The sequence below is a fragment of the Saccostrea echinata genome, unplaced genomic scaffold (assembly GCF_033153115.1).
Source record: "Saccostrea echinata isolate AGI-Se365-2 ecotype Australia unplaced genomic scaffold, CSIRO_AGI_Sech_v1 ptg000032l, whole genome shotgun sequence".
Taxonomy (NCBI): Eukaryota; Metazoa; Mollusca; class Bivalvia; order Ostreida; family Ostreidae; genus Saccostrea; species Saccostrea echinata.
In genome coordinates this window covers 3,471,932-3,494,200 of record NW_026889781.1, presented here as the reverse complement: position 1 = coordinate 3,494,200, position 22,269 = coordinate 3,471,932, and the positions used below count along the sequence as shown (strand labels likewise).

The following is a 22,269-nucleotide window of genomic DNA, read 5'->3' as shown; positions in this document are numbered from 1 at the left end:
CCCCACGGAAGTCTGGCTATGTAGTAAGACTCCCCCAACTGGTTGGGGGGGGGGGGGTTTACTATATAGTGAGTCATCTCCCCTAAACGACCATAGTGAGGCTTCCCCCTTGTTTAGTTTGATTTTATTTACATCGACGATGTATAAATATTTGGATTTAGGCAATGCTTTTAAAAATGATCTTATAGATTAGATACACGTATACTTAATTTGAAATAAATATAAAAGTGCGCATAAAAAAATTATCGTTCGCAGTAAATTATTGAATTGTTCAGAAACGATTCTTTAGAAAATATTGTTTCATAATGAAAAATAAAATATTCGGGAAACTACATCTGAGGAGAAGTCTCACCATGAACGGGGGGGGGGGGGGGGAGGGGGGCTGGCTATATAGTAAGACATCCCCGGGTGAAGCCTCACTCTTGAGCCAGTCGATCTTCCGGGGTAACTCTCACTATATAAACATGGAGTCTTCCGTGGGGGGGGGGGGGGGGGGGGTTAAATCTCACTATATAGCCAGCCTCCCGGGGGAAGTATCACTAAATGACATCAGCCTTCAATTGATTTCCTTTATCTTATTCTCCTAAGTGACTTGAACATCGAGCCACTGGGGATATAAAGACAAAAATGAGCTTCTCTTTCATGTAGACCAAAACCTTTTACTGTCCAGATTCAACTTTTAACGCTCTATATAATATGCCATGTATTTTCTAATAGATGTTATGTATTCCGGATTTCTAAGTGTTTATCTATGACCATTTTTGTTTCTAAAAATAAAATATAGTTTTTCCGGTTCACAAATGGCGTATTACATGAGAACACAACAATAAGTACATGTAAAGGCTACTGAAAAAATGACATAGAAAAGTGAAAAAAAAAATGTCATCAATGTAACTTTTCTTGCAATACACATTAACCTACTTTTAAACATATGGATTAATAAAAAAAATATATATACACTCACGTGCATTTAAATAGAGGTAAGTAATGAAATTTAAACGTTTTCAGCTAAAATTAAGCATTTACAAATCATCTGAAAGAGTCCCAATTTAACAACACTGATATTTAGGCTGTTCTAGAAAACACACATTACATATAATAATGTTGGATTTATTTCAGCTTACGATTACTTACGACTTTTCAACTTTATACACAACCATTCTCCACGATAAATTAAAATCCAGGATTTTCGATATTATTGACAGATGCTATTTCATTGAAAATGGAACTCGTTTATATACTTATCTTGTTATTGGACAAAATTATTTTGTTAAAAAGACATTCTGATTGTACACAGAAGTACTCTGAAGTTGACATAAAAAAGATGCTTGAGATTCTGATTGACAATATCAATGTGGATATTGGATACCAGGTCTTCCAACAATCTATTTGAATTCCCATGGGTACCAATTGCGCCCCGTTATTTGCAGACCTTTTTTGTATTCATATGAAGCAGAATTTGTCCAAAATCTTATACATGAAAAGAAGAAAACACTTGCTGTGGCCTTCAACTCGACATTTAGATATATCCACGACGTAATGTCAATTAACAATGGTTATTTCCATTCTTATGTCGATACGATATATCCCGGTGAGCTTGAAATAAAAGATACCACAGAGTCTGACACATCTGTTTCATATTTGGATATTTTACTTGAAAAAAGACGTTAATGGTAATCTAACAACCACGCTTTATGATAAACGAGATGACTTTAACTTTTCAATCGTCAACTTCCCTTACTTATGCAGCAATATACCTTCATCACCTGCATATGGGGTTTATATCTCTCAGTTGATTCGATACGCAAGAGCATGCTCTATGTATGTACAATTTCTAAAACGAGGTAAACTATTGACAAACAAGTTGGTGACACAAGAATATCAGCTGTCTCGTTTAAAGTCATCATTTCGTAAGTTCTATGGTCGATACAATGACCTTGTCAGCAAATACAATTTATCATTGAGTCAAATGCTGACTGACGTTTTTCATTCTAATTGTTATGCCATTATTTACACACTGAATTGTCTACGGATTTTTCCGTTATTTCCCGATCGTGACAAGGAGCACACGATGGGTGTGACCGGTTGGCAGGGGATGCTCACTCCTCCATGGCACCTGATCCCACCTCTGATGTTTTGGAGGTCCGTGTTTGCTCTGCACCTTTGCTCTGTTTGATGGACTTTTAAGCTTGAATGCTGTTCGTTATCTCCATATATTTCATTTAAGAATAAGAGAAGTGATTTTATTTTTTTTTTTCCATAAGCCAATAATGCAATTTAAAATTACATTAAGAAAATTATTGGAGGTGCTTTAATTATAAATCCTTAAAATATGAGTCAAATAAAAAAAAATTGCGTCTTATGCAGAGGTTCATGTAACACCTTTGTCTTTTAGTTATTTATTTTTATAGAACAAAAAGAATAGTACAGACATTCGTGAAAATACTCGCAATGATTCTTTATGATTTTTACAATGCCTGTAGTTTCTTAAGTCAGAAGCGTTTTTGTCTCTGCTTAATTTGTGCATTTATTTTCTTTTTTTCCACGGATAAAATTCGCTGAATGAGATTTGTTTTTAAAAAACTATTTTAAGAATGACATCAAGTTTGACTGATGAAGTACACATAAAGGTAAAGTTTTCTACATCAATTCACACCAGTTGTTTTTTAAATTTTAATTCGAGTATTTATATAAATGCCTTCATTTTGATTTCGTTTTTCTGTAAATTCTTGGATCCATGCCTTGGCTGATCTAATCGATGCCCTGTTTAGTGCTTTTTTAATCACACGCGTTGACCATAATTTACACAATAGCCCAGATAACGGCATTTATTTGGAAGACCCTCCACTACCCAAGCGATTCTGTATCTGTGACTCTTTGTGATTCCTGTGTAGGTTTTCTTTAAGATGGTCTGTTTTTGTTTGATAACAAGACAGATCAGTTTTGTTTACATCTCTATATTTAGAAATCCTGTCATTTGCCAGACCACAAGCTTATCACTGGCAGCATACACTGGGACTGCATGTCCGGGTTTCAAACTTAAAGTCTCATCTCTCGAGAGAGATTACAAAAATATTCGACTTCCATTTTTATTGAGGAAGCAGTTGTCCATGATATTAAAAACGTTTTTAATTTATGAAATTTACAGTAAAACACGCTTATAGCGAAGCGATAGGGAGAAAAAATGTAACTAGTTATAAACGGAAGTTTTTATGTCTGATATATTTATGATACGTTTTACAACTAAAAGAAAGGATAATCATTTCACTGCAAATAAGAAATATTATAAGCGTGTTCGGTGTATCGGGGTTCTACTGCTCTGGGTATCAGCATCAAGATATATTTTGATTTTGATGTTGTTTTGTTTAGTTTTTCTTTATTTCTAAATTGTGTTTATTCATCCAGAATCCCCACATTTGATGTACGAGGATGTAAATATCAATCAAAATTAAATAAAATTTTCATAGATTTCCATCTCACTTATCTCTGAAGACTACCGCTTGATAAAGGATAAATATTTTTTTTTTTTTTTTCATTTTTTTTTTTAAACGCAACAAAAGTTGACTTGCAAAAGTTAACTAAAAACACATTCCATATTATAAAACCATACAAAATGAGGAATAAGACATTGAACAAAACGTTGACATAGATAGTGGAACGAATAATCACTGCAATTTAAATACATTCCTACTACAATTTTCAGGAAGAAGGATGTATGAAAGATGGAAAAAAGAGATATCAATCTCAAATTTTTATTTTTTTTTTTTTCATTTTGTATTTTTCATGTGAAGAGAATGGAATGACATGCATTTAATGATAATGGATATATTTTCCTGAAAACTATACATGTTGACATTTTGCATACTATATACAGCCGTTTTCTAACAGAATGATAATGTATCACATTGCACAAAACATACCAAGAAAGCACACAGTTCTCCTGTTAAAACATTGCTATTGTATATAGTGTTTGGATAAGTCAAATTTTGGGTCACAATTCTAGCTATAGCTACATTTACTCAATCGGAAGTTATAGACAATGCTATTAAAGTATGATTTCTTTCATAGAAGATGTACAGTGCAGGAAACTTATCTTGTTACATAAATCATCAGCGCAAGCAATATAAGCTTCAGCATGCAGCTAACTTCAGGAACAGCATTTAAAAAAAACAACATTACCAGGATCAGCATCAGCAACCAAAGGATAGACCTAGCATTGACCTACTTAAAATCAACATTTACTTACTAGCATCAGAAAATCATTGAGGTTTTATACAGTATGAAATTGAAAACAGTGAAAGAAAACTGGTTTACTTATTTCAATTATTAATACATTATGAAAAGTTATAATCAAATGGCCATATAAGGACATTTATTGCTTTAAACGGCGATGCTGAAATTCATTTAGCTACATAAGGTAGCATGACACTACTTCCGGTAGCATTGACCTAATTATAGAACAGCATCAGGATAAGAAGAAGGATTTAATCAGCAAGCAAAGGAAGCATTCAAATCAACACCAATGCTGTAACACAATTAGTTCGCTGCACTGTATGTATATTTTACCAACGCGAACTATGAGACTGTTAAGGATAAAATGCAGAATCTATAAATAACGATATTTCACACAACCGTTCGCTACTTTGGTCGTTATAGCATAATGAATGTCAATAACATGGTGAAAGGGGCCGCTAAAATGAAACCACATTGATTGATTGATTGTATGTTTTTGGAGGTCAAGTTCGAAAATTTTTCACTTATAAAGAGAGTCACCGTGTGCTGGTGATGGGTTTCAAAATTTGACCTATACTCCGCACTCAGGGTCATTGAGCAATGAGGGTTCTTTATCGTGCCAACGCATACCATGACACAGGACCTTGGTTTTAAGGTTTCATCCGAAAGACCCGTGTGTTGCAACCGCTATTGAAATAACGACCACTATTGAAATAATCATTTCAATATTGGTTGAGAGTGTATTTAAAAACCAACACACGTTGCAAACACTATTGAAATAACGTTCTCTTGAAACAATGATGTCTATAGAGGTTTTGAATTCAATAGTGGTTATTTCAAAAGTGGTTGCAGCCTCTGTTAGGTTTTTGAAAACCACTCTCAACCACTTTTGAAATAATTATTTCAATAGTGGTCGTAATTTCAACAAGAATAATTATGAAGGACCGACAGCATTCATGTAAATTTCTTATCCCCCTAGGTTCGTAAAAGTGCACTTAAAGCAGAGGTATTTTAAGAGATAGTGTTCATTATGTAATACTGTCGTATGACGCTGGTCGTATTTGATTTACTTACACAAAGCAGACTAATAATTTTACTATAGATAAATTCGGCCGGGATGGAAGATTCGCTATATCATTTATATATTGATCCAACAAATATGACTTAAAATTTTCATCGTGTTTTAGTTATTAAATTTAAAGTGATTAAAATAATTTTTTTTTTAAATCGTTTATAATGAAAACAATTATATTAGTACATGTATGTTATGATCGACGTCCAATTGATCAATGAGGAACTTTTTAGAAAATATATGTATCTAGAACAAAACATATATATATATATATATATATATATATATATATATATATATATATTGAACTGGATAATATATAACAGACTTCACAAAGACATAAACGTTAAACAAGAGCAACAAAATTATCTTTCTTCATTTTGTTTTCCTACCTAGTAGTACATTTAAAACAGAAGAAAAAAGTGCATCGGAAGCAAAAACTATCAACAATCTAAATGAGAGTTAAACGAATACTTATCTGGAAACCGATTTAAAACACATTTTTATTTTTTTTTTAATCCCAAAACATAAGAAACATAAAAACATTATATGTGTACAATTTCGGAGGTTCCATTAAAACTGAAGACCTGCTTTTGATGCTTTACTTAATGCTTCGAAATTGTCCATTGCTCTTAGAAAAGTCTTATAAAAAGAAAAGAGAGCTCTGATTAATCAAAACATAATGAAAGAAAATTAAGATACAACAAAAAATACTGATTTTATTCACGTTTTCATCATTTCATAATGTACTTCTTGAAAAAAAAAGTCTTTGAAATGAAAAGTTCTAAGAAATCTGTTCCATAACTAAAATGCATTCTTAATCTCTTAATAAGAATTTGTATTATAATATTGTACATTTCCAGATGTCTTTATTTTTTCCTTAAAACATATATCAGAAATCAATTCAATGTGCTTATATATTTTTTTTTCTTTACTTACATTTTTCTAACGTAAGGGTTATTTCAGATGTGTTCCATCAAAGAACAATACATTCGTGAATCTCAATAATTTTCATCATCGAAAACATTTTCAACAGTATTCATCAGAATCGGCAAAGCGAATCGTAAAACGACAGTGCTTTTCAGAAACAACTGTGACTTGATTTTCGGTAACCACAGTAAATATACCGGTAAACATCAGCATTTACAAACGACAGCAGAACAATTCTAGTAGTTGTGAAACTTTTATCAGTAAGCTCTGAGACTTTCAGTACTATATTGGTCATATGGTGATGGGATTGTTTTATTAAGTGCATGGAATTCAATGTGTTTTAGGCAGTACGATTTTCAGTTACTGTTTTCTGGTTACAGTTTTTTAAGTATTTTTCTGTATTCTGGAGGACAATGTTTGAATAGAACTTGGCTTATTTCCTCCAAACCGTTTTTTGCAGCCAAACTCATCGGTGTTTCATCATTTGCACTATAGCTAAAAATATTTGCGCCCTCTTTCACTAATAACTTAACAGTCTTTATATCATTTCGAGAGCAAGCTAAGTGCAGCGGTGTCTGATCAATTTCATCAATTGCATTAACGTTTGCACCAAGACGAATCAGGCTCTCTGCAACTTCAATCAATCCCCTTTCTATTGCAACATGCAAAGGTGTTTTTGCACTTAGATAGTTGGTAAAAGAATGATCAAAAAGTAACTTGAGATTTTTAATTGGACAACTCTTCAATAGATATTGGACAGTTTTATTTGGTCCTTTCCGAAGAGCAACAATTAAGGGAGATTCTGGAGATATAGATAATTTTTCTATATTACACTTCTCCAGCAATAATTTGAACTTTTGATGGGGAGTTGTCAACATGAAATATTGTAATATCTCAACAGAGCCCTTCTCTATAGTCATGAACAGGGGCGATTCGTTGTTAGAATTGTACATTTCTACATCTGCCCCCTTTTTTAAAAGGATTTGAACGATATTTCTAAAATTGTGAGCGCAGGCAAAGTGTAATGGCGTATCGCCATTTTCATCTCTAGCGTTTACATTGGCACCACGAGTAATTAACTTTTCCACAACTTCATTATATCCATACTCCACTGCGATATGTAAAGATGTCTTGCCTTTGTAAAACGTACTCGTAGTTTCACATTTTTCCAATAACAATTTCAAGTTTTCAGCAGAGCAATTTTCCAAAAGGTATATAACTATATTCTCGAATCTAAGTCTAGCAGCAACGCATGCAGGGGATTCATTATTCAAATCAGACATAATTATGTGAGCATTGGCTTTTACAAGTAATTCGACAGACTTTATATCATTCAGTGAGCAAGCAATATGCAGCGGTGTTTGATTTCCTTCATCTACCGCGTTCACGTTACACCCATAATCAATTAAGCTTTCAGCAACGTTTATTAATCCTCTTTTTACTGCAAGATGTAAAGGAGTTGATTTTGATGAAAAGTCGTTGTTTTTAAATAGTAATCTGAAATTTTCAACAGGACAGCACTTTAATAGATATTGCATCACTCCTTCAAATCCATTTACGGACCAAGCGTTAAATAGATTTATGTTAGATCTGTGCATATTTTCGATGCTACATTTTTGCAGCAAGGATTTGAATTTCTGAAAAGGACTTGTTAACATAAAACACAGTAAAATATCTTGTAAACCATTATTCATAGCAATACACACAGGGGATTCGTTTGCAGAATTGAGCATTTCTATATTAGCCCCTTCTTTTATTAACAATTTAACAATACTTGGGTAATTCTTGGAACAAGCAATATGCAATGGAGTTTCCTTCTTAACATCTGTTGCATTTATGTCAGAACTGCGATGAATTAAGCATTCAACTTCATCAGAAAATCTATAGTCAACTGCAAGGTGTAACGACGTCTTGCCATCAACGATAATACTTCCAATTTCACATCTCCTCAAAAACTTTCTCAGATTTTCGGACGAAAATTTCCTAAAGAGATACTGCAAAATTCCGTCAGCACCGTAGGTTGCAGCAGATTGTAAGGAACCCTGATCGTGTGCAACACTTTCTATGTAGCAACCGTTGATTGCTGATTTAAACTCTTGAAGAGGAAATTCAAGTAGTAGGTTTAGTAAAAGGTCCTCAAAACCATTTATTACAGCAATTTGTAAAGGTAACATATTACTGTTGTTGCGAATGTGGAAATTTGCTCCTTTCTCTGCTAGCAATTTAACAATTTTTTCATTATTGTTTGAGCAGGCAATATGCAGAGGTGTCTCTTTCAGTTCGTCTATGGAATTGACATCAGCACCATGAAAAACCAAGTTCTCAGATATATCATCAAATCCATATTGTACTGCAAGGTGTAAAGGTGTTTTTCCATCGTGACAGGTCGATGAACAATCGCAGTTGCATAAAAGTAATCTGAAAATACCTTCATTCACACCTGTACTTGCAAAATAAAATGGACAAACACATTCAAAACTGCCTTTAACTAGAGCTCGGTTAAGCAGCAGATATTTGACAATTTCCTCTGACCCACTTTTAAGAGCAATTAGTAACGGGAGTTCGTCTCTATTGTTGCATTTCTCAATGATTGCACCCCTTTCTACTAGAAGTTTTACAATTTCAAATGCATTGAGTGAACAAGCAAGGGTCAGTGGGGTATGATACGAATGATATGGTGTATTAATACTTTCGTCAATTTGATGTTTCGTCAAATTTGATAATGTGAATTCAAACATATCCCTCTCTGTACTATATATAGAAAGCCAAAAAAGTCGCTTATTTCCTATCAGTGGGCTGGACATCCATGTAGGAAACTTCTTTGACTTAGGTAGGAAAGCATGAACAAACGGTAGATGTCCGTTGCAAATAATCCAGTCAATAAGTCTTATTTTACTTCCATCAGTTATCTTGGCTGCATCTCTACCACTGTGATTTCCCATTATAAATTCTTGTTTTTCTAAATATGCACTTCCTCGTTTTTGCTCTCTTGATATTGTTTTTTCTTGCAATATTTGGTATGATTTTGAAAATAGCTCAACGACGGTCTTTTTACCAATGGTTGAAAAGAACATCCCGACAAATTCATCGACTCTCCAACATTTGTTAGAAAATATGGAATTGAGTGTGCCAGTTTGCACATTTAGTGTAACTATGCCTTGAAGATCAAGAAATAATCGCTGGGCTAGTATTTTGAAATTTTTGGGAAGAATTTTAATACCCATCTCTGCACTGGTGTCTCCGCTGCTTTCAAGGTAAGTGTTTTTGGCTAAAAATTCTATGTTTAAATGCTGAAGAATCAAAGCCTGGTTATCGACATCACGTCCGAAATGAAATGCTACAATTTCAAAAAGAGATTCGTGGAGAAATTTGAATCCAAATTCTGTTCTGATTACATAGGTATTTTCGGAATGTTTCAGTTTTTCTTGTATTTCTTTTCCATAGGGAGGGTGGTCATGAATACCGCACTTTTTAGATATATCGGCCAATATTTCTGTTTTCTTTAAGTCTTCTGTTGTACAACAGTTGTTGTTTATAATGAGAAACACCAAAGATGCATACAGTGTTTTAGTCCCCTCTGATTTACTCATTATGTCTAATTGTTTTAAAAGATAATCACGGGGATCTAAAACTGCTTTGGAGGTAGCGGACATCCCCCCACTATTCTTGTACAGCATGTAACACATTAGGGGAAACATAAGATCCACCCGGTCCAATGATGACAAATCAACCAAAGTCTCTATACCGTATGCTTGTAACAGTTTTCTTTTTTCGCCTAGGTTCAAAAGACAGTCTTTGTCTTCAATATCAACAACGCTATAATTGTCGAAGATATGATATTGCTTAGCTTCATTGTATACAATTTTACGACACGTTATTATAATTTTATGATCATCATGTCTGAAAAGCTGCAAAACATCGCTATGACACCTCTCTAAATCCGATACTTTCCTTTCGTCGAGGCCTAGATTTCCTACTGGGTCATCAAATATAAATGCGCATTTCCCCCTTGCTTGTACGTTCTTTATTTCTCTAATATCGTCAATGGGTACCAATTGCCATCCCTCTTTTTGAAGTTTCAGCGCACAGTGTCTTGCTGTTGCAGTCTTACCTGATCCGCTTCTACCGATTATGACCACCAGCTTTTGTTTTCGGACAATATTGTAAGCTTTTTCCACAAAACGTATCTCTTCGCAAAACACCATATCTTCTAATCGCCAGCTTGATACAATTTCCGATTGAGGATCTAAAAATGTTTTATAAACATGTTATGTATCGTTAAGGCGCTTAATAAACTATTATTTTTAAATGTTAAGGGTTTTGAAATAAAAACAATGGCATATAAACAAGCACATGTATATCTTATGGATGTTTCATTGAAATAAACTATGTAAAGGTAGTACAAAATTATATTTTACTAGATTTTTTAAAAACTTCATTTAGAAACTAATCTCAAGTCATGTCACAATTTTCGCTTGAAATATATCAGTGAAAGGACTTCCTGCTATTAAGATTCTTTAAATCCTTTTAAATATTCTCGGTCAGAATAAAACATATTTAAAAGAGGAACTTTAAGATTTAGATTGTTTGACAATTTTCTCTCAATATCATTGCTATTGTAATCCTGTAATAACAAATATGAATACACTTTGTATGTAAATGCTAAGGAAAAAAAATAATGCATGTTTTTGTACTCTTTAAAATATCAATTCAAAAGTATTTGTTCGAAATATTAAAGTGTATGCAATATGTAACTATAACCTTTATCATAAATAATACTTGAGTGATATATGTACATGTAGGCGTGTCGGTATTTCTGATTCATATATTTAAATTTACCATTCACTTTTTAAAATATGTTTTAGAATTCCTTTATTTTTCCTTATTTGTTTCAAATTTTCTTTGTATTTTACTTTTTTCAATCAAGAAGTATTGTCAAATGTTTTTTTGGTAAACTTTTCAAATTAACTTATTTAAATATATGTTTTTCCTTCACTCTCCCTTTACCTAATGTCAACAAAATGAACTTAATTATATAAATAATTTTGCTTGTATCCTGTTAAAATGAAAGTGTACTCACCTCTCATAATTCCTCTTTTTGAATACTTCTTCTTTGTAACCTTTTCCTTTTGTTGAAATTTCTTATTTCTTAAGTAACATAATTTTTTCCGGAGGGTTCCTTTGCTCAGCCTGTCAATTGCCTAAAAGGATAATATCTCTGTATACTTTTAGCAAGTTCAGAATATCATTAAAGATGGAGCATTCGTTATAACAAAAATCAAACCATTCTCTTATAACGGGATCAGTTTAAGTTGTTGGTTGACTTAATACACATGAAAGTTACACGTGGGATAGATGACAATGATGGAACGTTTTAAGACAGATGATACAAAATTTTCTTTCAAATAATCATATAAATAACTAGAGTCATGTTTCTACTTGTGTATTGTTTGTTTGTCTGTTTAACGTCCCTTTGAGAATTTTTCACTCATATTGAAACGCCGCCATATGCCGGTGTAGGCCTGCAAATTAAGACCTATACTCGTTACTTGGAGCCTTTTATCACGCCTAAACTTTAATTTTTCATTAAAAATTTCACAAAAAATCTCCAACAAAGTAATAAAATTTTATAGTTATGAGAACGATTACAGAAAGGTAGTATCTTCAACATTGTAGAAAGCTAACAATTTCCTTATACCTTTTAAATTTGCTACATTTTACACCTAGAATAAGTCCCAAAAATATATATTGATCCAATCGTCCATGTTTTGTTTAATGTATCATCTGTCCTGCAGCGGGAAAACGTTTTCAGGAAAATTATGGTTACTTTAACTTTACATGATATTCTGTTTACTCCTTGAAATTTGATCTTTTTTACCGTTGTGAGATCGAACCATCGACTCTCGAATTCTTCGTCAGAAAGTTGCTTGACTTTTAAATGACAAAGAAAATTTCTGTGTTGGTGAATTCGTTCAATATCGTCTCCTTCATCTGTATCTTCCAAATTTGGCTCAATATTCCAACCATTCACCGGTTCTTTTACTGTTGTTGTATTGCGTAAAAGTTTATAGAGAAGTGGAATGTCAAAGTTTTTTGAAGAAACTGATCCTTTACCTAAAGTAACAAAAGTAAGATGTAGGCTAGAATTAGAAGCACAGTTCATTCTCAGGTAATACAATATGTCAAGGACATTTTTACTACACATATATTAAGCTACGGATGAATTATATATATATATATATATATATATATATATATATATATATATATATATATATATATATATATATATATATATATATATATATATATATATATATATATACTGTAAAAGCAGAAATTTTCGTTGGGGATTTTATTTCGTTTATTTCGTTGTTAACAATTAGCAACGAAATTAAATCCCACACGAAATATTCATATTACTATATATTGAATAGGGTTACTATTGAAACAACGAAATTTGATGCCCACGAAACCTTTTTAGATGATAAATCAACGAAATTTTAGCCCCACGAAAATTTGTGCTTCTACAGTATATAAAACAAACCCTTACGAACTTAGGTTGATGATGACAGTTTATTCAGTATAGTGTAGCATGGAGATTGGAAGCACAAATAGAGGAAGGAATTTGGGAACAATAATTTCGCCTTCACCAAGGATTTTGAGAAGAGGAAAAGTGGATTTTTTTTTTTTCAAAGTCTGATTCATCGTCCGATTTCAGAGTCATCGTTTGTTCTTTGACAACAAATGTTTTAGTACTTTCACTTATCCTTTTATTTTTGATGAAATGATATTTTGTTAGAAAGAATCCGACCGAACTACGTTTTTAGCTCAGAATTACTATGATCTTCGTAATGGCGTATAGCACATCTGACGAAGTGAAATTTTGTGCACTTTATACATGTACTCACTTTTAGAACAGACAGGGATGCATGTACATAGAGATTATTTGAATGTTAATCATTGATATACTAAATTAAGAACATTTAGATTTCTAATAATTTAAATCACTACAAAGATACACTACAAAACCGTTCCATTCGTGAATGAACCGAATTTTCATCAGATTCCTTTTTTTTTTCTTTTTTTTTCTTTTTTTTCTTTTTTTTTTTTTAAGATATTTCCATTGACGTGAAGTTTAAAGGAATAAGGAAGAACAACAATTACCGGATGCTATCATAGTTTCCTCCGTAAATATGCTAAAGATATTTTATTTAACGTGAAAATCTATCTATTCTTGTAAAGGGTACACATAGGAACATTTATCTGTCTTATAAAACCAGTAAAGAAATTCGAATAGTAAATAGAACATGAAGCAAACAGAACCCATAGAATATAGCCTTGTAGATCTTTCACATTCATTAATTTTTTTTTCCTCTATTCCTTTAAATGGATCCCTGTTTAATTTTTTTTTTTTTTTTTTTTTTTTTTTTTTTTTTTTTTTTTTTTGAGGTGGGTGAGGTGGGGTGGGGTGGGGGGAGGGGGGTTGTAGTAAGCAAATATGGTCGGATAAAGTGTCACATTGTTACTACGTACTTGGAAAAAGCTCTTGAAGCTGATCGTGGCTGCATTTCCAAGATTTGTATTGGTCATATTTGTACACAGAAAGGTGCTTAGCAAGATCATTTGGCGGAATTAATCTATCAAAAATAAAACGAAGAGCTTCCTTTGCAATGCTCTCACATTCCTTGTAGCGTAGAAGGTTAAGTTCTTCTTTGCATACTGCATTGACATCTACGAAAATTGTAATCATTAGAAAGACAATGCATGTTAAACATTCATTTTAATGCATGTTAAACATTCATTTTTATTAAAAAGTGTTCATATTATTATGAAAAATGAAAAAGAAAAAATTTACTAAAATCATTGCTGAGTAATTGTATGATGGTTTTTTTTTATATACAGCGTCCAGATACTTGTATTATCAGTTTAAATTTTTGCTAAACGTAACTGTATTAGAACATGACAGGGTTATTCTGCAAAATAGCATAACATTTAAATCAAAGTTAAATTCTTAATTGTTATTGTAATCTTTTCACCTACCCTCCAATACATTAAGTTTTATCACGTTACTTTCGAGATGACTGTTTTGTTGTTTGACCTCTACTCTGTATTTGCCTTCGTCGGAAGGTTCTATTTGATTTATCGCCAATCGTGCTGCATTTAATTTACCCTGGCAAAAACACTGGTCATATTTTGCGTTACCGGTGTCTAATTTTGCAAATTTGTCGTTGATGAATCTTGTCCAAGTCAGGTGGCCATTGAAGCTTGTGTTATTACATGAGGCTGTTAGAATTAGACTACATCCGGGACTTACAAATACTGTTTCTGGAGTCAGTTGAACCTTGTCTATAAAACACAAATGAGTTACGAGGAGTTAGCTGTAATAAATTTTATTATACCTCTATTAAGAAAACTCAAATTTTATTGGCTTGTTAGAAGGCTTTTAAACTCAATAATGACTCCAAAAAGTACCGTTTACAGCAATAATGACCTAAGAATCATTGCACATGGGGTACAATGACGGTCCTTAAAAATTATGACCGTTAAAAATGGCCTCTTAATTCAAATTCCATTCAAGTTAAAAAATATATGCATACAATAATGATTGTTCGTTACAAAAAATGCCGTTATAAAAATATGTATAGTCTTTTTAGGATACGGAACACGATTGGCCTTTAGATGCGTCATAAAATTAATCTTTTTTATTGAAACTTTCGTTACAATCCCAAATTCAACGAATGCAGACTCGGCTTTCTTGTATAGTAAAAGTCTGCACAAGATTGTCATTGTACTCGGGAATGGTTTCTGTGAATTTATAAAAGTGCATGTTACTGACAAGCACAGAATGTTTTAAAAAAAATCGGCGGTGCAAAAACTTACAAAACTTGCAGGCGGAAAGTAAACAACTTCACTAGCGAATCCCGATCCCGAAGGAACACTGAATCAGATAATAACAGTTCGTAGGTCTAATACACAATTGATTATTTTTTGTAATTAAGCCTACAAAAATTGTGTTAACTTATATCGGTACAATAAAACAATTGATTACCCCTTATGAGTTCAACATGGTGAAGTAAGGACCCTCGACCTGGCCCACTCGCTGACCTGACTTGGCCTCTGCCGCTACGCGGCCTCGGTCAGGTCAGGTCACCTCGTGGGACAGGTCTCGGGTCCTTATTTTACCATGTTGACCTCATAAGGTGTAATTAATTGTATAATAACAAATATTTATTAAATAAAACTCTTTAAAAAGATGACACATTTTTATTTATTGGAGACTCAACTTTTTAGGTTGTTTGTACATCACGTGATTATCTGAATATGCAATCTCTTATATTATTTGCGTCCATTATTTTGAAAGGAAGAAAAGGGTATTTGCGATAGTAGCATTTGGAATACGTATTTCGTTGGACATCAGGTATGAGTTAAAGTTTATCATGAACCATCACTAGTGCTCTACATATCGTGTTTAATTTCAACCAAGGAGAAGGAAATAAGAGAACATCCGTTTACATAAAATGTAGTTTCCCACAATGTGGAGATAGTCAGAGCTTTAAGTATTTCATTTTTGCTGGTATATAATATCAAATTATTTGAGCAAACATTTATCACCTAAACTGTTCTATCACATTAAATGTTTGTCATTCCTTTGGAGCAAAACAAGGATATGGTTAAGTGTCCCTGAATATATACTTCATATCTACAATTATGCAGTGGAAATTACGAAAAGTAAAGTATTTTCAATATATATGTTTGAAGTGAAAATGATAATATAATGCTGTAATAGAATCCTTATTCACATAGCTATGTTATATAAATGTCTTTTAATGAATCATTTACATCAATAAAGTTTTACTTTTTTTTTCAAAATATATAAAATATGTACTCATAAGTTGTGTTTGTCAATATCAGGGAGTTAATTTATCTAAAATACAAAGGAACGTTTTCAGTGAACAAAATAAGATTACCTATCTATATTATTTTCTTATGATCTTAACTTAATTCGTTTGCATTTATTACAATTTTTTATTATTGTAATCCTCGTTCTGTTTTAAATGATTAAAAAATGTTTCATGTCAGGGTTTCCACAGAGGAGATATTTTAAATCAGTATCTTTCAAAAGAAATTTATAATTATTGCAAGACTTCTTAAGGACTTACCTGTGAAAGATGCCATAATTTAACATCAGTGTGTTTTGCCCTGTTAAAAAAATACTAACAATTATTGAATGCATACCGAGTTTATTTATAATACAAACAAACAAACAAATTATAACTTTTCTTAAAACCTTGTCTTCAAAGATTTGGTTGAAAATTGCACGAAGACAATAAATTCAAATAAAAAAAAATTCCAAAACGCCTTATTGGAGTTTCCTTCTTTTATATTAGTTGAAATGAATTCCGATTTCCTAACGTTGTTGAGATACATATAATTGCCTTTTTTGTTCTTTGTACCAACGCAAAGGAGCACATTTCTTATGTTTTATTGTATCATTAAAGAACAAAAACTTCTAACACCATGCAGTATTTTTTCACCTTTACCACATTTATTCTTGTATTTTAATACAGCGTGGATCTTTGTCAACAACTGATTATTTACTTTTAAACGATTCTGTGATATCAATTGAAAAAAAAAAAAAAAAAAAAAAAAGATTCATTTGTCGTCAAAAATTCTTTTGCTGGACTTTTACATAAAAGAATTAGGCTTGTGAAAAATCAATATTTAAGGTAAAAAATAATGCAATGCCAGGTACATGTAAGGAAAATATCGTTGTTGCCTCTTAATAATAAACTGCATGATTTCACTTTGAAATGAAGAAGCTAATTAAATCACAAAGAGCCGTATTCTTTATGTTGTACTATTGAACTACTGGCTAAGAACACCCATGTAACAAGTGACGGAAATACGCTACGACAAAATTACACATACAATGTACATACACATGCATACTTTATACTGACTAATCCGATTAATATAAGGATGAAATTCAGCCCATAAAGCAGGAAAAAAAAGTCAAAAACTAAATCAAATGTTTAGTTAGTCAAAATAGTCAAGATATATTACCCTTCGTTTTTGAATCCTCTGTAGTGCAAAATCTACATACATCGATACATCTGCGTTTCTTTCATCGGAAACACGTGAAAAGCGGACTCTGAACTTGGGTTTATTTTTTAAGCTGTAGTAAAAAGCTTCCTTGTTTGTTCTTAATCATATTATTATACATTCCCTAAACATAAGAACATTTGATTGTGTATTTGTAATCGGTCTTCAAATACTTCATGTTTTTAAAAAGATAATGCGAGTATTAACATATTAAGATTTGAATATTCGGATTTCTAACTATTTATTAACCGTTTGCAGTATTTTCCACTTCTGTATAACCAAGACGAAACTCATGCTTTCTATTTAGTTTTAAGGTATGCCAGGCAATATCTTTCACAATTGTGTTTCCTTATGGTTGTAGTTATTGGGGTACAACTTACTAGGTATTCCATAGATTCGCTACCCCAAAATATGCTCAATTATTTCTTAAATACATCCCATGTTTACGTAACAAATTGCCGGTGAAAATCCCTGTGTTGAGTATCGTAAATAACAAAATAATTCCAATGCTTAGCCAGTTTCTTGTTTTATACAAGTAACCATTCAATGAAAACGCACGTGATTTTTCTTTACAGGTTTTAAATAATCATTAGATTTTGAAATTGATTAAATCAACGATTTTGAATAAATTGTATTTCAATGGGTTTTCACTTTCAGGACAGAGCATTTAACTTAATAAATGTACTGCAATAAATCACCAAATTCTAAAAGAAAAAAAAACAAGATGTTAAGAGGTTGAAAATAAGATGTAATGTGCGCACGTGTACTTGTCATGCACTATAATGATATGTTGATGGTAAGGAAACTATTAACTATTAAAATAGTCAGGGTTAGGGTTAGTTATAGTGGATTTTTCCGCTGTTCAATTGCTTTTATATTCAAATCCACTTAAAAAGCTCTAAGTCACAAACTTTAAAACATTGGACAAATTGTCTAAATTAACATGCTAAAGACGTTTTAAAATCGGAAATAACTTAAGTTTGACTTTTGAGGACAGCGAAATAGAAACGATTTCAATCGGTTACTGAAATTTATTTACAAATATTAAGTGGCTTTCCTAAAATTAAAACACATGTTCTTGCATTGTAAGGCTGCTCTTGCATTTTTTTCTGACTGACTGATCGATATATGGATGATTGATTGATTAATTGATTGACTGATTGATTGAATCCCTTAACCTGGGAATGTACTGAATGGTTTACTTTAATCACCAAGCATTTGTGTTTAACGAAAATGAATCCCTTCTGTCTAGATCCATTAACAGTATCAGTTATTTCCTTCTTTTGTGAAATAAAGTCAATGTTAATCCTTAACTGACATCTTCGATTGCGTTTTTTATGTAATTAATATTTCTTGTATCTTGAATTATCTTGAGGAATGGTTTGAAATGAAACGAAAAGAAGGTAGTCCAGAATTCTACGCATGACCAGAAATTCCACGACATGAATTTAGGGAATTCTTTTCATTCGTTATTTGTGACCGTTAACCTTGATTTGAGGATTGCAAACTGAGTTTTATTGGTAACGCGTAAAATTTTGCGTCATTCTATCATGTCGTCTCAATCAATAGCTTCCTTCGTTAAAGCTGACATGAATTCTTAAAAACGCAACGTTTGCATCAATGTACGACTTGTTTCATACCAACTAGCCGTATTCCGTCAAATTTCTTTCAGATACCTTGTCTTATTGTTACGATATATACCCCAGTGCTCTCGTTACACTTGAGTGAATTTTTGTTTTGGCTATTGAAGCGTGCACATCTCCGAAAGTAAAGTATTTGGGAACACATGAATTGATGAAAACATTTTAAAACCAGAACAGATAAAACATTCATAACGATAATTATGAATTATTATCATCTTGAATAATAAATGCAAGTTTGGAAGAAAAAACATAGTTGCGTGTGTTTTTTTAAAAGCATACCAATATATGCACAATAAACTTGAAGTAATACACAGTAAAACTCGTACAAACAATTTGTAATTATCTATTGTAAGAATGGAACAAACAACCAGCGTATTTGCTATGCATGTCCATATGCATTCAAATACAATTGATGCATATCGAGAGAACACGTCGAACGCTGTAAACTTATTCATACCTGGAAATAGACCACTGTACCCGTGCACATGCCGAGTGATTTACACCTTGTATTCCATTTATTGAAATATGCATCACAAAAAGTAATAAACTCCATAAATACTCAACAGTAAACACGTTGTCACGTCATCATACAGCCTAGCACTCAAACACACTTATTCCGTGCCGATCAGATTTTGGTCAGGGAAAATATCAAAAGTGAAAAAGGGAAAATAGTATTTGCGCGACTGTGTAAAAAATAAGAAATAACTAAAAAAAAAATGTTTGCTGATTATCTAAAAACTAAAATGAGTAATTTGGTGTAAGAAGTGATTTAGAACACGACATGAAAGCATTTAACCAGACACAAATTAACAAATATACACACACGTGGAGGGGGGATAGGGGGTTACTCCCTTTTCTCAGAGTGCCTTTCAGTTGTTCAGGCACATAACATCAAAGAAATAATTGACAATTTACCTGAAAAATCTTTGGCAAGCAAAAAAAAAATTAATTATAAAAATTATAATAATAAATATAAATAAATAAATAAAAAAAAATAATGAAATATAGAAAATATCCAAAATCCTATTTTGTGGCGGTAAGAGTGATGGGGGGGGGGGGGGGCAACTTTTTCGACGATTTGACTGTAGTGCAACAAAAGTGGAGAGGATCAGCCTTTGAGTGTGTATTTCATACTAAACAGTAAAACATTATGCTGGGGAAAAAGTGGGAGGGGGCACCCCCCACCCACGTGTTCTACAGGTCTGTCTTTTACTGTTGATTTTGAAAGGCTTCTTTTTAATTTTAAGACTGGCTGCCCCCCCCCCCCCTCCCCCAACTCTCATCCAACATTATTGTGCATTGTACTCAGTCAAATAATTTTCTGTCGAAAATGATAGTATGTATGGAATCTGTCCCTCCCCTGAATACGGATTTTTTTTAAAAATGCATGTTTTCCTTCTTCACTTCCACCAATTTTTAAGTGCCTAAAGTTTTCTTTTGCTTGTCAATCATTCTACTACCCCTCGCTCCCCCTCGCATACACACATTTTGAAAAAAGGTGCTTCGTGCCTGTTTTATATGCATGTATAGGAAGCCTTTCTAGACTGGAGAGTTTCCGCAGGCAGTCTAAAATTTGGTACCAATTCAATTTCTTGTATTTTGTGAAAATCTTAAAAGATAGTTTAAGGATTACTTGAAACCTTATCCGCAAGATAATGGATAAATATTTTTAGCATTTTCATTACAAGTATATTCTCTCTCTCTCTCTCTCTCTCTCTCTCTCTCTCTCTCTCTCTCATGTAAGCATCCATACAAATAAGAGCAATAATGCATATAAAAAAAATCTTGGGAAATGCTATAGTCTTTATAAGGGCAGATCAGTGATTTTTTTCTGGGGCATGGTGGATCAAACCTGCTGATAAAAATTGTCTCCTTTTTTGACAAGCCCCCCCCCCCCCAAAAAAAAAAAGAAAAAAAAAAAGAAAAGAAGAAAAAAAACCTACACACCCAAACGAAAGGGGAACTAAACAATTGTGAAAACTATGTTTCACGGGAATGAAAACATGTGGACCCTTCTCACGTACTTTCCAGAGGAAACGACGTCAGTTTTTTGTTTCTTTATACCTATTAGAAGCTCTGAAGAGCACAGAGGGTTCCTGCCAGAAAATTTTAGACAAAAAAATTAATCATAACCAGCATCAGAATAAAAATAATCAAAACTTTTTGTTGGGGGTGGGGGGGGGGGGGTCGACACTCTCAGGGGCATGTTGTTTTCCTTTCCTATAAACTTTGACTATTAAATATCTAATATTTAAAAAAAAAAATAATACACATGCACGCAACCATATTTTAATCACTCAGTCAAAATTTCAAATTTCAAAATTTCTTTAAATATCTAGAACGTGTAAATATATATGTGTAATTGTTAAAACAAAATAATGTTATGTAATTATATGTAAATTAATGATTAGTACTTTTGCATCGCCTCGTGATATCTTTGACAATGCGAGAATTGTTGAATCACCCCACTTTACATCTGGGTACACGGTAGAACTATTTCAATTATCAATATTACTTTCATATATACTACTAGTGTAATACTTATTCAACTTCAATATACATGCGCGGATCTAGAGGGGGGTTGGTGGGGGTTCCGGACCCCCTCCCCAACCTGGTATTTGCAGTTATTGAATGTATATACTGACATGAAGCAAATAAAAAAATGACTTTGGACCCTCCTAGAAAACGTGGACCCCACCATAACAACTCGAAATAGGTTATCTTCACCTTTGGGAAATGGAATTTCCATTTTTTAATTAATTAATTAATTAATTAATTTATTTATTTATTTATTTTTGGCTTGTAAAGAAGTTTCTGCGTAGGAATTGTTTTTTTTTTTTTTTTTTTTTTTTTTTTTTTTTTTTTTTTTTATTGGGATAGACCCATTTTATATACACATAATTATGTCTGTGCTTGTTGGTAATTGTATCAATCGTGCTTGTAATTTGTGACGCCTAAATGGGCCCTGATTTGAAAATAATCTGTCTACAGAAACACATTGTACAGTGTGTATTAGTTTTATATCTAAAATAGTTGATGCCAGTTCATTGCATGTATTTAAATATATATTTGATCAAGGAAAATCCGAACTTTTTCCGACGTTAGTTTAAAATTACTATATTGAAAAATATATTCTACATATCCCCCTCCCCCCCCCCCCCATTTCATTTTCTTTTATAGATGTAAGATTCGTAACAAGAATGTATGTTCATGTAATCAATTTGATGTAACGAAGCCACATTCATGAACATATTTACTACATGTACTGACAACAGTTCGATTTCT

At 32.5% G+C, this 22,269-nt stretch overlaps 1 protein-coding gene and 1 long non-coding RNA gene across 2 annotated transcripts; both read right to left on the bottom strand.

Moving 5' to 3' along the window:
* Positions 1-6,233: 6,233 nt before the first annotated feature.
* LOC133197831 (ankyrin-2-like) lies at positions 6,234-10,440 on the bottom strand. The gene has a single exon (XM_061334021.1). The coding sequence runs from the start codon at positions 10,438-10,440 to the stop codon at positions 6,610-6,612; it is 3,831 nt and encodes a 1,276-aa protein (XP_061190005.1). The 3' UTR covers positions 6,234-6,609.
* Positions 10,441-11,316: 876 nt separating this feature from the next.
* Positions 11,317-13,811, bottom strand: LOC133197953 (uncharacterized). The gene is made up of 3 exons (XR_009722462.1): positions 13,772-13,811; positions 12,114-12,349; positions 11,317-11,436 (listed from the first exon to the last, which is right to left on the bottom strand). It is a non-coding gene; the product is annotated as an uncharacterized LOC133197953 (long non-coding RNA).
* Between the last annotated feature and the right edge of the window lie 8,458 nt (positions 13,812-22,269).

What these genes read in the sequence shown, in the direction of transcription:
- LOC133197831 (XM_061334021.1), bottom strand. Translation starts at nt 10,440, where the DNA reads ATGGTGTTTTGCGAAGAGATACGTTTTGTGGAAAAAGCTTACAATATT.